A 16,737-nucleotide genomic window follows, 5' to 3' on the forward strand; every position below is an offset into this window, starting at 1 on the left:
CATTTTTCCTTTTGCAAAACTATTTTGAAAAATCTTCATTTTGCAGAGGTGGCTCTGTAGAATATTTGATCACTAAGGATAGGTCTAGGAGTGACAGACTGGGTGTTTACTAAACTCATTTCTCCTCCCTGAGAACATGGTAGATTACAGCTCCCAGATTTCCTTGCAGTTGCCCATGGCCATGTGACTCAGTTCTAGGCAGTGGGATGTGAGCAGAAGTGACTGCACCACTTCTGGGGCCAGGCCCCTAACTCCCCTGCCCCCACCCATGCACAATCCTCCCCCATCTCCTTCCTGTTGCTAGCCTGAAGCACTTAGGCAAGTGACCCTGGAAACCAAGTGTTGAAGCTGGTCAGTATTGCAAGATAAAAGGAGCCTGGTCCCCAAATCCCCACTTGGAGGAAAGCTGCCTGCCTTTCAAGAACACTCATTTTGGATTTCACACCAGGGACAAATAAACCTTAATTGAATTAAGCCAGTGAGATTTGGGGGTTTGTTGCAGCAGCTAATTCATAAATCTTTAATTAGTCACATCACTTTTGGCAAGTCCATTTGATCTCTTGCTCCAATCTCCCCTCTGTACCCCTCCCAGACACCCACCCACCCACTCCACTCCAAAAAAAGAATGGTTATCCTTTTGGGGGGAATTCCAATTTCTTAAAGTCACTATTAATTTTTTCTGAATAATGGTGTTACAGAATACTACAGTCATATTGTGTTTAAAGAGTACCAGCCAACGCTCTTAATCAGACATAATTTCTTTCCTTCCTTACAGGCCGGTGAGGCTCAAGAACTTTAGGGTGACGCCACTGTATATTTTATTGGCATAGGGAAGGGAATATTTGTGAGCCCTGGGATTTCAGCATGAGATTGAGGAAGTGAAGCTCAGCAGAGAGGAGAAAAGGGTAGGGTAGACAAATATTTTGGAACTGGACAGGCTTGAAATAAGTACAGATTTCCAGGCCACCAGTGACTTTATATTGCACAGATCCAATTATAGGAGTCAGAAAGCAGCTGCTTCCCCAGGTAGCATCATGTGGCCTTTAGACTCCAGGGACACTGCGAGCCAGTGTCAGTTGAGAGGGTTCTAGTCTCACAACCTCAGAGGTCCTCTCTTTATCTCTCAGCATTTCAGGAGGTCCTAGAACTTATAGCCTCTCTCTTAGGCACTGTTTAATCAGCTTGGCACAGAGACTATGTAATTGATCCAGGTCTTTCAAGCTCTTAGTTGCCCAAATGTTAACCAAGATCCTGTAACAAGTCACTAACCAAGTATTAGGAGACCCTTCAGTGTCCATTCCTAAGGCCCCAACACTACAAGTGCTTCCCACCATGGAAGAGTGGTGAGCACAATACCCTTCAAAGTGGTTGACTGGAATCAAACTTCCAGATAAACATCCATTCTGCATTTTCATTTGTGGAGGGGACATAGTATAAGAAAAAAAGGGAGTTTTGGAGCCAATAAGGTCTGGATTTCAGTGCAGGTTTTACTACATCCTGGCCATATGACCTTGACAATTAATCTCTCTAGGTTTCTTCATCCAGAACGTCTTCTTCAAGACATATGAATGGCCAATAAACACAGGAAAAAATGATCAATATCACTAATTATCAGAGAAATGCAAATCAAAACTACACTGAGGTATCACCTCAGATCAGTCAGAATGGCTGTCATTCAAAAGTCCACAAATGATAAATGCTGGAGAGGGTGTGGAGGAAAGGGAACCCTCCTACACTGCTGTGGGGAATGTAGTTTGGTGCAAACAGTATGAATATTTCTCAAAAAACTAAAAATAGACTTACCATATGATCCAGCAATCCCACTTCTGGGTATATATCTGGAGGGAACTCTAATGCAAAAAGATACATGCACCCCAATGTTCATAGCAACACTATATACAATAGCCAAGACATGGAAGCAACCTAAATGTCCACTGACAGATGACTGGATAAAGAAGTTGTGGTATATTTCTACAATGGAATACTACTCAGCCATAAAAAATAATAAAATAATGCCATTTGCAGCAACATGGATGGGCCTAGAGATTATCATTGTAAGTGAAGTAAGCCAGAAAGAGAAAGAAAAATACCATATGATATCACTCATATGTGGAACCTAAAAAAGAAAAAAGACAAATGAACTTATATATAAAACAGAAACAGACTTACAGACATAGAATACAGACTTGTGGTTGCCAGAGGGAAGGGAGGTGGGAAGGGATAACCTGGGAGTTCAAGACTTGCAGATACTGACTCATATATATAAAATAGATAAACAACTTTATACTCTATAGCACAGGGAAATATATTCAGTATCTTGTAGTAGATTATGGTGAAAAAGAATATGAAAATGAATATATGTATATCCATGTATGACATTGCGCTGTACACCAGAAACTGACACAGCATTGTAAACTGACTATACCTCAAAAAAAAGTTTCTTTTGTATAGCGTAGGGAACTGTGCACAATATCTTGTAATAATCTTTAATCAAAAAATTATGAAAAATGAATATATGTATGTATATGCAAGACTGGGACATTGTGTTGCACACCAGAAATTGGCACATTGTAATTCGATGTACTTCATTAAAAATAAATAAAATAAAATTGTGTATCTAAAAAAAAAGAATGTCTTCTTCAAGAGTCAGAGGCTCAGCATACTCAACTCATGGGGCTGTTGTAATGACAAGGAAGTAATGTAGGGAAAATATCTAACACCCAATAATACACCAGATAAAATATTTTTATTCTCCTCTAAATGTTCCCCTTATCCTCAGTTGGGTTTTAAACTCCTAAAGGTAAGAGGCTGCTCTTCACAACCTCTACGGAGCATTGGTACCGTGAAAAGAACCACAGTTGAGTTGTCATTACCTTGGGCATCATCCTCCAGAGGCCCAACAGGACCCTGAGCTATTCTACTAACTCCTGAGAACATTTGTGGTGCAATGTGCCAGCTTTCCATCCCTGGTGCCAGCCCCGGTTGGAGGCTGTCGCTACACAAGTGATGTTCAGGCCACATGAGTGGCATGATCCAAGTTTCATTGTGCGTGGTAGACCAGAGGAAGCTTGGCGAGAGTCCTGGAGTGAGGTCAGATGGGGATGGGAGCCAATCGCAGGGAAGAGAGAGGCATGCTCTTTGAGGGGAGAATGGGTGGAGGCAGTGGTGGGGAGGCAAAGAAATATGAACAATGATATCTGGAATTTCAGCCGTGGAATGGATGGGAGCCATATTGAAACATGGAGTCCAGGCAATTGGTGTATGACAACTGGAGTGACCCAGTAGCAAGGGATATGTCTGTGATCGTGGAGAAAATTATTAGAGAAGCATAGTCTTTGATTAGCTAAGAAGGGGTACTATCCAGAATGTATGTGGAGGGGCTGGACTTACATAGGAGTAGGGAGGGTTTTTTCCATTACTGCTGGGGATAAAGTGGAGAAAATGGGTGCAACTATATGGGGATAGAACAGCAGGGAACTTGTGCTGACTTGCAATTATTTTCTCCACAAAAGCTGTGGCGAGATAGTGGGGAGACCTGAATGGGGGAGGTTGGAGTGAGACGTAGATGAGATGGAGATCTGAAGAAAGAGAAGTGCGAAATCATCCTCTTGGTTGTTGGGAGGGTGAATTTTCTGGGGGAAATGTAGTTAGATTTCTAGGCTGCACTGAGTACCCGAGCTGGTCAGTGCTCCCAGGAGAAAGGATGAGGAAGAAAGAGAGGACAAGAGTGAAGATGGATGATGAGAAAGAGAGAGGGTTCATGGATTGGGGTTAAATACTTGTTGGAGGTGGAGGTACTAGTGTAAGGGAACTAGAAAATTTCCATAGAAATAATGACTCAGGTTGGATAATGCCACAGGAATCATTTTATTCAGAAGGAAGATAATTTTGGAAGCAGTCACCCCATGATTTCACAAACAATGGCCAGAATTCAACCCTTAAACCAAGTTATTTTAGATTCTCATCCTGGGATCCCGGGGTTCCTGGAAAAGATAGTGAGAAAGCCAAGCTCTTAGAGTAAAGATGACTTTTGGGAACAGTCACTGAAGGAGGCCAAGGTCCATCAATCATCCAAACGAATAAGGAAGTCCTCCTAAAATGAAAAGGTAATTATGTCACTTTCCAGAAATGCCTGCTCTAAGCTACCCAACAGCTTGTTCCACATGCCACCCAGACTTCAGTGAGCAGAGGGGTGGCTGGGGTCCCTCCTGGGCTGGCAGAGACTAGCAGGGACTCATCCTCCCCAAAAGCAGCTCTCTCCCATATACTCACGTCTCGAACTGCGGTTCGGCAGGTGTGACCACACCCGTTGCTGCAGCACTTTTGTCCCGCAGGACAGGATGCATCCCCAGTGCACCTTTCAACACAAAGCCCAACAGTTCCTGCCGGCACCCTGGGACAAGCTCCTGGTCTTTGTCCAGCTGAAAAACAAAACAGTCTTTCCAGAAACCAGGCTGCCTCTGTAGGAGGGAGTGGGGCTTGGTGCTGAGAGAGGGGCTGAAGCATATCACTCCCTGAGAGTCTTATAGCCTCTTCCCTTCTTGATGCCCCCAATCTTCCCCTCCTAAACCAAGGAAGCAGACAGTACTGTTTGGTCCTTCAGAAAACGGACTGCCGACCAGCAGCTACAGCATCTTGGGAGAAGAGGTCAGAGCATGGCTGCTGAAACTCGATAATTATCTCAGATCACCAACACAGCAGGTGACCCCCCGATTCCATGTGTCTTCAGAAGTCAATGAACACTGACTCCCGTGGCAGGCCTTGCTTCCAACCTGGGTGAGAACCCTACTCCATACCTAGCACTTCTCAAACTGGGTCCCCTGAACCAGCAGGATCAACATCCCCTGGGAGCTTGTTAGAAATTCAGGATCTTGGGCCCCACCACACACCTGCTGAAACAGGACTTCTGGGGCTGGGTCCCAGCAATTGGATTTTAACAAGTCTTATACCCCCAGGTCATTCTTATACATGTTGATATTGGAGAATCTGTGCTGTAAATCCACCCCTCAAACAGCTTACCCTATCCACTTAGGGCATGGGAAATGCAGACTGCGCACTGCACTTGTGAATCAAGAGAAATAGATCTGGTGGATGACAAGTCTCTACTTGATGTTGGGAGACACTTCCTTCATCGGTGGGATTCCCTTACATTCTCCTCCATCCCCTCCAAAACACCTAAGTTTGGTCCCTGAGCCTGAGAGAGCACAGAGGTGTTGAACAAGCTGTTCCTTGGGTGATACACGTGGTCTTAACTCTACAGCCTCCCTAGTTCCCAGTCCACCGTGATGCGCCCACCAAGTTTTCAGTGGCAGCGATCAATCCTAGCCTTTCAGTCAAGAAAGGGAGGGCACTGAAGGTTCTGTGGGGAAACAGCACCTGGCAGCCACTGCTGGCAATAACTCAGCCTGGGCAGGTGCACGTATTGCTGGACTAAAGGAAGGGATCTGTGTGTTTCACACCAATGTGGACATGTGACATTGGCTAACTTGTTCATAAATGTGTTCTTCCCAGGCCTTGTTGAGGAATAATTTGGTACCTTAATGGTATTTTTGTTTTAAGAGTATTTCCAGCTTTTTAAGCTTACAAATACTTCAAAAGCAAGATAGTATTCAGCTGTCTTGATGGTTTTCTAGACCTGGGAGAAGGGGCATCTTTTCTAATTCTCACAGAGGCTAGTAGTAGCCCCACTGTAGCTGCCTCCTCTCTGTCCCTGTCTGTGTCTCTGTCTCTCTCTTGCGTTCTCACTCTCTCTCTGTGCAGTGGCCCTGACACCTGTTGTCCTGGCGGGACTAAGCATTCAGGGGACCAGGGATGCAGAAGGCAGGGCCTGCAGCTCTTACCCTGGTCTCGCGCTGGGGAGCAGACGTGGCCGCATCCATTGCTCACACACCGACTCCCTGCACCGCAGTCCCGGTCTTCTCGGCACTGATCCACACAGATCCCTATGGCTAGAAAAACATTCAGCTGAAAACTGTGAGCCTGGCAGGAGCACAGGGGAGGGCTGAGAGGGGGCGATCTGTTTTAAACACTTATTCCATTCAAGATATACAGACAAGATATCTGCATATTTTGCCCTATTATAAAAGTGGGGTGTTTTAATTTTCAAGACACAAAAAATACTGAACCATAAAGTAAAAAGTAGGTCTCTCTCTTTCCCCTAACACTTCACTGCATTTCTCAGGACATATCCACTAGATTCTGTAGCTCCTTCTGGCATTTTCTCTGCACTTTTATAAATAGGAATAGAAACACATCAATAACACCCATACATACACACATAATGTGACTAGATATTTGTCTATTCAACTACAAATATGTGGAGTGAGGCTTTTTTTTTTTTTTTTAAGGCATCTTCATTAGGTACTTTCGATATCTACATCAAAAGCTTTCAAATGTCTATTTGGCCATTCCACACTGAGGAATTTCTCCTCAAGAAACATGATTTAGCTCAAGGACACTCATCTTGTACATGCTTTAAAAAATAACTCAGATGATAGATTACCTAAATCTGTCTTAGTAGAAGGAGGCACGAAAACAAGGCATCTCCACATATTGGGAAATGAAGCCTTTTAAAATGTGTGGCAGAAGTGAGTTTACTGATTGTGGATGATCATGACACCATGATTATAAAAATCATATATCTTGGATTTCTGTTGGTTTGTTTAGATGTGTATCTGTTACTTTGAGATCTTTAAGGATATACATCTCTCCTGAATTAGCTCCCAGCACTCAGCTCAGCACCAGGCATGTGCTTCCTACCTGGGAGAGGACCCCAATCTCGCATCTAGTGCTACTCAAACTGGGTCCCCTGAACCGGCAGGACCAGCACCCCCTGGGTTAGAGATTCAGGTTCTTGGGCCCCACTGCACACCTGCTGAAACAGGATCTCTGGCGCTGGGGCCCAGCAATTAGATTTTAACAAGATTGTCCCCAGGTCATTTTTACACATGTTGATATTAGAGAATCTCTGCTGTGTATCTGCCCCCAAACAGCCTACCCTATCGACTTAAGGGCCTGGAAAATGCAGACTGGATACTGGCCTTGTAAATATTGTGAAATAGATCTGGCAGATGACAGTCCTCTAATTCATGTTGGGCAGACACATCCTTTCTATGTGGTTTCCCTTACAAAATCCTCCATCCCCCCTCCAAAAACATCTAGGTCAGTACTTGAGCCTGAGCTAGTGCAGAGCTGTGCGAGCAGGCTGTTCCTTGGGTGATACACGCGGTCTTAACTCTACAGCCTCCCTAGTTCCCAGTCCACCTTGATGCACCCACCAAGTTTCCGGTGGCAGCGATCAATCCTAGCCTTTCAGTCAAGAAAGGAAGGGAACTGCAGCTTCTGAGGGGAAATTGCACCTGCCAGCCACTGCTGATAATAAATCAGCCTGGGCAGGTGCACTTGCTGCACTAAAGGAAGGGACCTGTGTGTTTCACACCAGCGTGGACATGTGTGTGGGTGGGAGATACTGGCTAACTTGTTCATAACCATATTTTTCCCATCCTTTGTTGAGGAATAATTTGGTACCTTAATGTTATTTAATTTTTGTTTTAAGAGTACTTCCAGCTTTTTCAAGCTTTCAAATATTTGAAAAGCAAGATAGTATTCAGCAGTCTTCATGGTCTTCTAGACCTGGGAGAAGGGGCCTCTTTTCCATTGTCACAGAGGCTAGTAGTGGCCCCACTGTGGCTTGCTCCTCTCCCTCTCCCTCTCTCTCTCTCTCTCTCTCTCGCTCTCTCACTCTCTCTTGCTTTCTCTCTGTGCAGTGGGCCTGACAGCTGCTGTCCTGGCGGTGCTAAGCATTCAGGGGACCAGGGATGCAGAAGGCAGGGCTTGCTGCTCTCACCCTGGTCTCGCGCTGGGGAGCAGACGTGGCCGCATCCATTGCTCACACACCGACTCCCTGCACTGCAGTCCCGGTCTTCTCGGCACTGATCCACACAGATCCCCATGGCTAGAAAAAATTCAGCTGAAAACTGTGAGCCTGGCAGGAGCACAGGGGAGGGCTGAGAGGGGGCGATCTGTTTTAAACACTTATGCAATTCAAGATGTATAGATAAGATATCTGCACAGTTTGCACTGTTATAAAAGTGGGGTGTTTTAATTTTCAAAACACAAAAAAATACTCAACTAAATAAAGTAAAAAATAGGTCTCTCTTTCCCCTAACACTTCAGTGCATTTCCCAGGAGGTATCCACTAGATCCTGTAGCTTCTTCTGGGATTTTCTCTGTGCTGTTAAAGATATAAACACAGGTAAGTCGCTAACACAACACGACATATATAATGTGACTAGATATTTGTCTATTCAACTACAACTATGTGGAGTGAGGATATAAATTTTTTTTTCAGTTTTTAAAGACATTTTCATTAGGTACTTTAGCAATCTACATCAAAAGCTTTGAAACGTCTATTCGGTCATTCCACTTTTAGGAATTTCTCCTCAAGAAACATGATTTAGCTCAAGGGCGTTCATCTTGCAGGTGTTATTAAAAAATAACTCAAATGATAGATTATTTAAATCTGTCAGAGGAGAGGGAGGCGTGAAAATAAGGCCTCTCCACATCCTGGAAAACAACGAAGCCTTTTAACACGTGTGGTAGAACTGAGTTTACTAATTAAGGATGATCATGACACCATATTAGTAAAAATCGGATATCCTGGATTTTTGTTGGTATGTTCACATGTCTATCTCTGTTACTATAAGATCTTTAAGGACACAGATCGCTCCTGAATTATCTCCCAGCGCTCAGCTCAGCTCCAGGCATGTGCCTCCTACCTGGGAGAGAACCCCAATCCCGCATCTAGTGCTACTCAAACTGGGTCTCCTGAACTGGCAGGATCAGCACCCCCTGGGAGACTGTTAGAGATTCAGGCTCTTGGGCCCCACCACACACCTGCTGAAACAGGACCTCTGGGGCTGGAGCCCAGCCATTGGATTTTAACAAGCCTTACCCTGAGGTCATTTTTACACATGTTGATATTGGAGAACCTCTGTTGTATATCGACCCCCCAAACAGCCTACCCTATCGAGTTATGCAGACTGGACACTGATCTTGTGAATGTAGTGAAGTAGATCTGGCTGATGACAATTCTCCACTTCATGATGGGGAGACACTTCCTTCACCTGTGGGATCTCTGCACATCCTCCTCCATCCCCCCACAAAGAATATCTAAGGTCAGTCTTTGAGCCTGAGCTAGTGCAGAGCTGTGCGAGCAGGCTGTTCCTTGGGTGATACACGCGGTCTTAACTCTACAGCCTCCCTAGTTCCCAGTCCACCTTGATGCACCCACCAAGTTTCCAGTGGCAGCGATCAATCCTAGCCATTCAGACAGGAAAGGAAGGGCACTGAAGGTTCAGCGGGGAAATCGCACCTGCCAGCCACTGCTGGCAATAACTCAGCCTGGGCAGGTGCACATACTGCTGGACTGAAGGAGGGGACTTCTGTGTTTCACATCAACATGGACATGTGTTTGGGCGGGAGACATCCGCTAACTCGTTCATAACCGTGTTCTTCCCAGTCTTTGTTGAGGAATAATTGGAACCTTAATGTTATTTTTGTTTCACGAGTACTTCCAGCTTTTTCAAGCTTACAAATACTTCAAAACCAAGATCGTTCTCATCTGTCTTCATGGTCTTCTAGACCTGGGGGAAGGGGCAGCTTTTCTAATTCTCACAGAGGCTAAGAGTGGCCCCACTGTGGCTGCCTCCTCTCCCTCTCCCTCTCCCTCTCCCTCTCCCTCTCTCTCTCTCTGTGTCTCTCTCGCTTTCTCTCTGTGCAGTGGGCCTGACAGCTGCTGTCCCGGCGGTGACAAGCATTCGGGGCACCAGGGATGCAGAAGGCAGGGCTTGCTGCTCTCACCCTGGTCTCGCGCTGGGGAGCAGACGTGGCCGCATCCATTGCTCACACACCGATTCCCTGCACCGCAGTCCCGGTCTTCTCGGCACTGATCCACACAGATCCCTACGGCTAGAAAAACTTCAGCTGAAAACTGTGAAGCCTGGCCCAGCAGAGGGCTGTGAGGGGCCGTGTTTGTTTTAAACATTTATTCAGTTCAAGATATATGGACAAGGGAGCTGCAGAATCTGCACTATTATAAAAGTAGGACATTTTAATTAACAAAACACAAAAAACACTCAATCATATAAAGTAAAAAGTAGCTCTCTCTTTCTCTAAACACATCAGTGCACTTCTCAGGAGGTATCCACTAGTTCCAGTAGCTCCTTCTGGAATTTCCTCTGTGCTTTTCGATATAAATACAGGCACATCACTAACATACACACATACATACATACACACATAATGTGACTAGATGTTTGTCTATTCGACTAAAAACATGTGGAGTGAGGCTATAAAATTTTTGGTTGTTGAAAGGCTCCAAAAGAAATATGATTTAGCTCAAGGAAATGCACCTTCTACTTGTTATTAAAAAATAATTCAGATGATAAATTATCTAAATCTGTCAGAGTAGAAGGAGGCGTCAGAATAAGGCGTCTCCCCATCCTGGGAAACAACGAAGCCTTTGAACACGTGTGGTTAGGAGTTTATTGATTTGGGATGATCATGGCACCAGGTTTGTAAAAATCATATATCCTGGATTTTTGTTGGTTTGGATAGATGTCTATCTCTGTTACCGTGACATCTTTAAGGACATAGATCTCTCGTGAATTATCTCCCAGCGCTCAGCTCAGTCCAGGCATGTGCCTCCTACCTGGGAGAGAACCCCAATCCTGCTTCTAGTTCTACTCAGACTGGGTCCCCTGAACCAGCAGGACCAGCACCCCCTGGGAGCTTGTTAGAGATTCAGGCTCTTGGGCCCCACCACACACCTGCTGAGACAGGAAATCTGCAGCCGGGGCCCAGCAATTTGGATTTTTCAGTAGCCTTACCCCCAGGTCATTCTTACACATGTTGATATTGGAGAAACTCTGCTGCACATCCACCCCCCAAACAGCCTTCCCTATTGAGTTAGGGGCCTGGGAAATGCAGGCTGGATACTGCACTTGTGAATCTAGTGAAGTAGATCTGGCGGATGACATGTCTGTGCTTCATATCGGGGAGACACTTCCTTCATCTGTGGGTCTCCCCTACATTCTCCTCCATTCCCCAAAAACATCTGAGTTTGGTCCCTGAGCCTGAGATTGCACAGACATGTGTGGGCAAGCTGTTCCTTGGATGATACATGAGGTCTTAACTCTACAGCCTCCCTAGTTCCCAGTCCACCTTGATGCGCCCACCAAGTTTCCAGTGGCAGCGATCAATCCCAGCCTTTCAGTCAAGAAAGGAAGGGCACTGAAGGTTCAGCGGGGAAATCGCACCTGCCAGCCACTGCTGGCAATAACTCAGCCTGGGCAGGTGCACATACTGCTGGACTGAAGGAGGGGACCTGTGTGTTTCACACCAACGTGGACATGTGTGTGGGTGGGAGACATCGGCTAACTTGTTCATAAGCGTTGTTTTTTCCATCCCTTGTTGAGGAATAATTGGGTACCTTAATGTTAGTTAATTTTTATTTTAAGAGTACTTCCAGCTTTTTCAAGCTTACAAATATTTCAAAATCAAGACAGTATGCATCTGTATTCATGATCTTCTAGACCTGAGAGAAGGGGCACCTTTTCTAATTCTCACAGAGGCTAAGAGTGGCCCCACTGTAGCTGCCTCCTCTCTGTCTCTGTACCTCTCTTGCTCTCTCTCTGTCTCTCTCTTGCTTTCTCACTCTCTCTCTCTGTGCAGTGGGCCTGACAGCTGTTGTCCTGGTGGTGACAAGCTTTCGGGGGATCAGGGATGCAGAAGGCAGGGCTTGCAGCTCTTACCCTGGTCTCGCGCTGGGGTGCAGACTTGGCTGCATCCACTTCTCTCACACCGAGTTCCTGGACCGCAGTCCCGGTCTTCACGGCAGTGATTCACACAGATCCCTACGGCTAGAAAAACATTCAGCTGAAAACTGTGAGCCTGGCGGGAGCGCAGGGGAGGGCTGGGAGGGCGTCTCTGTTTTATACTTTTTTTCAATTCAAGATATATAGACAAGATAACTGTACAGTTCGCACTATATAAAAGTAGGATGTTTTAATTTTCAAAATGCAAGAAATACTCAACCATATAAAGTAAAAAGTAGGTCTGTCTTTCTCCTAACACATCAGGGCATTTCCCAGGAGGTATGTATTTGTTCTTGTAGTTCCTTTTGGAATTTTCTCTACTTTTACAGATGTAAATACAGGCACATCACTAACACACACACATACAACATAATGTGACCAGATATTTGTCTATTCAACTACAAATATGTGGATTGAGGATATAAATTTCTTGGTTGTTGAAAGGTGACTTCATGAGACAATTTAGCAATCTACATCAAAGGCTCTCAAATGTCTATTTGGTCATTCCACTTTTAGGAATTTCTCCTCAAGAAATATGATTTAGCTCAAGGATACTCATCTTGTACCTGTCATTAAAAAGTAACTCTAATGACAGATTATCTAAAACTGTGATAGTGGAAGGAGGCATGAAAAATAAGGCCTATCCACATATTGGAAAACATCAAAGCTTTTTAAAACATGACGGTGAAATGTGGTTTTTATGGGATGTTTTTGACACAATGTTTCTAAAAATCATATATCCTGGATATTTGTTGGGTTTTTTTCAGATGTCTATCTCAGTTACTGTAAGATCTTTAAAAACATAAGTCTCTCCTGAATTATCTCCCAGCACTCAGCTCAGCACCAGGCATGTGCCTCCTACCTGGGAGAGAACCCCAATTCCACATCTAGTGCTACTCAAACTGGGTCCCCTGAACCGGCAGGACCAGCACCCCCGGAAGCGTGTTAGAGATTCAGGTTCTTGGGTCCCACCACACACCTGCTGAAACAGGACCTCTGGGGCTGGAGCCCAGTGATTTGGATTTTAACAAGCCTTACAGCCGAGTCATTCTTACATATGCTGAAATTGGAGAACTTCTGCTGTATCTCACCCCTCACCCACTTAGGGCATGGGAAATGCAGACCGCATACTGCTCTCTGAATCAAGTAAAATAGATCTGGTGGATGACAATTCTCCACTTCATGTTGGGGAGACACTTCCTTCATCTGTGGGTCTCCCCTACATTCTCCTCCACTTCCACAACATCTATGTTGGTCCTTGAGCCTGAGAGAGCGTAGACTTGTATTAGCAAGCTGTGCCTTGGATGATACACACAGTCTTAATTCTACAGCCTCCCTAGTTCCCAGTCCACCTTGACGCACCCACCAAGTTTCCAGTGGCAGCGATCAATCCTAGCCTTTCAGTCAAGAAAGGAAGGGAATTGAAGGTTCTGTGGGGAAACAGCACCTGGCAGCCACTGCTGGCAATGACTCAGCCTGGGCAGGTGCACATACTGCTGGACTGAAGGAAGGGACCTGTGTGTTTCACACCAGCGTGGACATGTGTGTGGGTGGGAGACATCGGCTAACTTGTTCATAAGCGTTGTTTTTTCCATCCCTTGTTGAGGAACTACTGGGTACCTTAATGTTATTTAATTTTTGTTTTAAGAGTACTTCCAGTTTTTTTAAGCTTACAAATACTTCAAGATCAAAACAGTGTTCATCCATCTTCATGGTCTTCCAGACCTGGGAGAAGGGGCGGCTTTCCTAATTTTCATAGAGGCTGGTGGTGGCCCCACTGTGGCTGCCTCCTCTCTATCTCTGTCTTTGTCTCTCTCTCTCTGTGCAGTGGGCCTGACAGCTGCTGTCCTGGCGGTGCTAAGCATTCAGGGGACCAGGGATGCAGAAGGCAGGGCCTGCAGCTCTTACCCTGGTCTCGCGCTGGGGAGCAGACGTGGCCGCATCCATTGCTCACACACCGACTCCCTGCACCGCAGTCCCGGTCTTCTCGGCACTGATCCACACAGATCCCTACGGCTAGAAAAACTTCAGCTGAAAACTGCGAAGCCCGGCAGGAGCGCAGGGGGGCGCTCTCAGAGGGTGTGTTTGTTTTAAACACTTATTCCATTCAAGATATACAGACAAGATATCTGCATAGTTTGCACTATTATAAAAGTAGGATGTTTTAATTTTCAAAACACAAAAGATACGGAACCATATAAAGTAAAAGTTGGTCTCTCTTTCCCCTAACACGCCAGTGCATTTCCCACGAAGTATCCATAATGAGTTCCTGCGGCTCATTCTGGAATTTCCTCCGTACTTTTACAGATATAAATATAGGCACATTACTAACATACACACACACATACACAAGAGATGTGACTAGGTATATATCTATTCAACTACAGATATGTGCAGTGAGGGGTTTTCTTGTTTGTTTGTTTGTTCGTTTTTAAAAGGCATATTCATGAGGCAACTTAGCAATCTACATCAAAAGCTTTGAAACGTCTATTCGTTCATTCCACTTTTAGGAATTTCTCCTCAGGAAATATGATTTAGCTCAAGGACATTCATCTTGGACTTGTCATTAAAAAATGACTCAAATGATAGATTATCTCAATCTGTCAGAGTAGAAGGAGGCATGGGAAACAATGCCTGTCTACATGCTGGGAAACAACGAAGCCTTTGAAAATGTGACGTAGAAATATGTTTATTTCTTAGGGAGGCTTGTGACACCGTTTTTCTAAAAATCACATATCCTGGATATTTGTTGGTTTGGATAGATGTCTATCTCTGTTACTATGACATCTTTAAGGACATAGATCTTTCCTGAATTATCACCCGGCACTCAGCTAAGCACCAAGTATGTGCTTCCTACCTGGGAGAGAACCGCAATCCCGCATCTAGTGCTACTCACACTGGGTCCCCTGAACCAGCAGGACCAGCACCCCCTGGGAGACTGTTAGAGATTCAGGCTCTTGGGCCCCACCACACACCTGCTGAGACAGGACCTCTGGGGATGGGGCCCAGAAATTGGTTTAACAAGCCTTACCCCCATCATTCTTACACATGTTGACATTGGAGAAACTCTGTTGTATATCTGCTCCCCAAGCAGGCTACCCTATCAAGTTAGGGGCATGGGAAAGGCAGACTGGATACCACCCTTGTGAATATACTGAAATAGATTTGGTGGATGACAATTCTCCACTTCATGTTCGGGAGACACTTCCTTCATCTGACGGATTCCCTTACATGCTCCTCCATCCCCCCAAAACATCTCAGTTGGACCTTGAGCCTGAGATTGCACAGAGGAATGAGAGCAAGCTGTTTCTGCTTGCAGTCTTAATTCTTTTGCCTGTCTAGTTCTCAGTCCAGCTTGATGCACCCACAAAATTTGAAGTGGCAGCGATCAATCCTAGCCTTTCAGTCAAGAAAGGAAGGCAATTGAAGGTTCTGTGGGGAAATAGCACCTGGCAGCCACTGCTGGCAATAACTCAGCCTGGGCAGGTGCACATACTTCTGGACTGAAGGAGGGGACCTGTGTGTTTCACACCAGCGTGGACATGCGTGTGGGTGGGAGACATCGGCTAACTTGTTCATAACTGTTGTTTCTTCCAGCCCTTGTTGAGGAATAATTTGGTAACTTAACGTTATTTAATTTTTGTTTTAAGAGTACTTCAAGCTTTTTTAAGCTTACAAATACTTCAAAAGCAAGACATTAGTCATCCGTCTTCATGGTCTTCTAGACCTGAGAGAAGGGGCAGTTTTTCTAATTATCAAGGAGGCTTGTAGCGGCCCCACTGCAGCTGCCTCCCCTCTCTCTCTGTCTCTCTCACACTCTTGCTGTCTCATGTCTCACTCTCTCTCTGTGCAGTGGGCCTGGCAGCTGTTGTCCTGGCGGCGCTAAGCATTCAGGGGATCAGGGATGCAGAAGGCAGGGCCTGCAGCTCTTACCCTGGTCTCGCGCTGGGGCGCAGACGTGGCCGCATCCATTGCTCACACACCGACTCCCTGCACCGCAGTCCCGGTCTTCTCGGCACTGATCCACACAAATCCCTACGGCTAGAAAAACTTCAGCTGAAAACTGCGAAGCCCGGCAGGAGCGCAGGGGGGCTCTCTGAGAGGGTTGTCTCTTTTAAACATTTATTTCAATTCAGGATATATAGACAAGGTATCTGAATACTATAAAAGTAGTGTATTTTAATTTTAAAAACACAAAAAATACTCAACGATATAAAGTAAAACATAAATCTCTCTTTTCCCTGACCCAACAGTCCATACCCAAGGAAGTATCTACTAGTTCCTTTAGCTCCTTCTGGCATTTTCTCTGTGCTTTTACAAATAGGAATAAAAACACATTACTGCAAACATACACACATAATGTGATTACATATTTGTCTGTTCAACTAGCAATATGTGGAGTGAGGCTATAATTCATTTTGGTTTTTAAAAGGCAATTTAGCAATCTACATCAAAACCTTTCAAGTGGCTATTTGGTCATCCCATTTTTAGGATTTCTCCTCAAGAAACACGATTTAGCTCAAAGACATTCATCTTCCACTTGTTATTAAACAATAACTCACATGATAGATTATCTAAATCTGTCAGAGTGGAAGGAGGCATGAATAAAGGCCTGTCCACGTCCTGGGAAACAACGAAGCCTTTGAAAGACATGCGTTAGAACTGAGTTTATTGATTCAGGAATGATCACAACATCGTGTTTGGAAAAATCATATATCCTGGACTTTTGTTGGTTTGGTTAGATGTCCATCTCTGTTACCAAAAGATCTTTAAGGATATGCTCTCTCCTGAATTATCTCCCAGTGCTCAGCACAGCTCCAGGCGTGTGCTTCCTACCTGGGAGAGAACCCATCCCACATCT

At 45.1% G+C, this 16,737-nt stretch overlaps 1 protein-coding gene across 2 annotated transcripts in view; it reads right to left on the reverse strand.

Moving 5' to 3' along the window:
* Positions 1-3,833: 3,833 nt before the first annotated feature.
* LOC105097861 (NFX1-type zinc finger-containing protein 1 homolog) overlaps positions 3,834-16,737 on the reverse strand; it is a 30,002-nt gene continuing 17,098 nt past the window's right edge. Inside the window, exons 7-14 of one of the 2 annotated variants that reach the window (XM_031467913.2) lie at positions 15,810-15,917; positions 13,785-13,892; positions 11,814-11,921; positions 9,862-9,969; positions 7,847-7,954; positions 5,841-5,948; positions 4,273-4,421; positions 3,835-4,093 (exon numbers count right to left, since the gene is read on the reverse strand). In XM_031467913.2, the coding sequence (XP_031323773.2) occupies positions 4,064-4,093; positions 4,273-4,421; positions 5,841-5,948; positions 7,847-7,954; positions 9,862-9,969; positions 11,814-11,921; positions 13,785-13,892; positions 15,810-15,917 (827 nt within the window). In that variant the 3' untranslated portion in view covers positions 3,835-4,063. Of the gene's footprint in view, positions 4,094-4,272; positions 4,422-5,840; positions 5,949-7,846; positions 7,955-9,861; positions 9,970-11,813; positions 11,922-13,784; positions 13,893-15,809; positions 15,918-16,737 lie in introns of both variants that reach the window. The other variant, XM_064495027.1, reaches the window with a different exon arrangement.

This window comes from Camelus dromedarius, chromosome 16 (assembly GCF_036321535.1).
Source record: "Camelus dromedarius isolate mCamDro1 chromosome 16, mCamDro1.pat, whole genome shotgun sequence".
Classification (NCBI taxonomy): Eukaryota; Metazoa; Chordata; class Mammalia; order Artiodactyla; family Camelidae; genus Camelus; species Camelus dromedarius.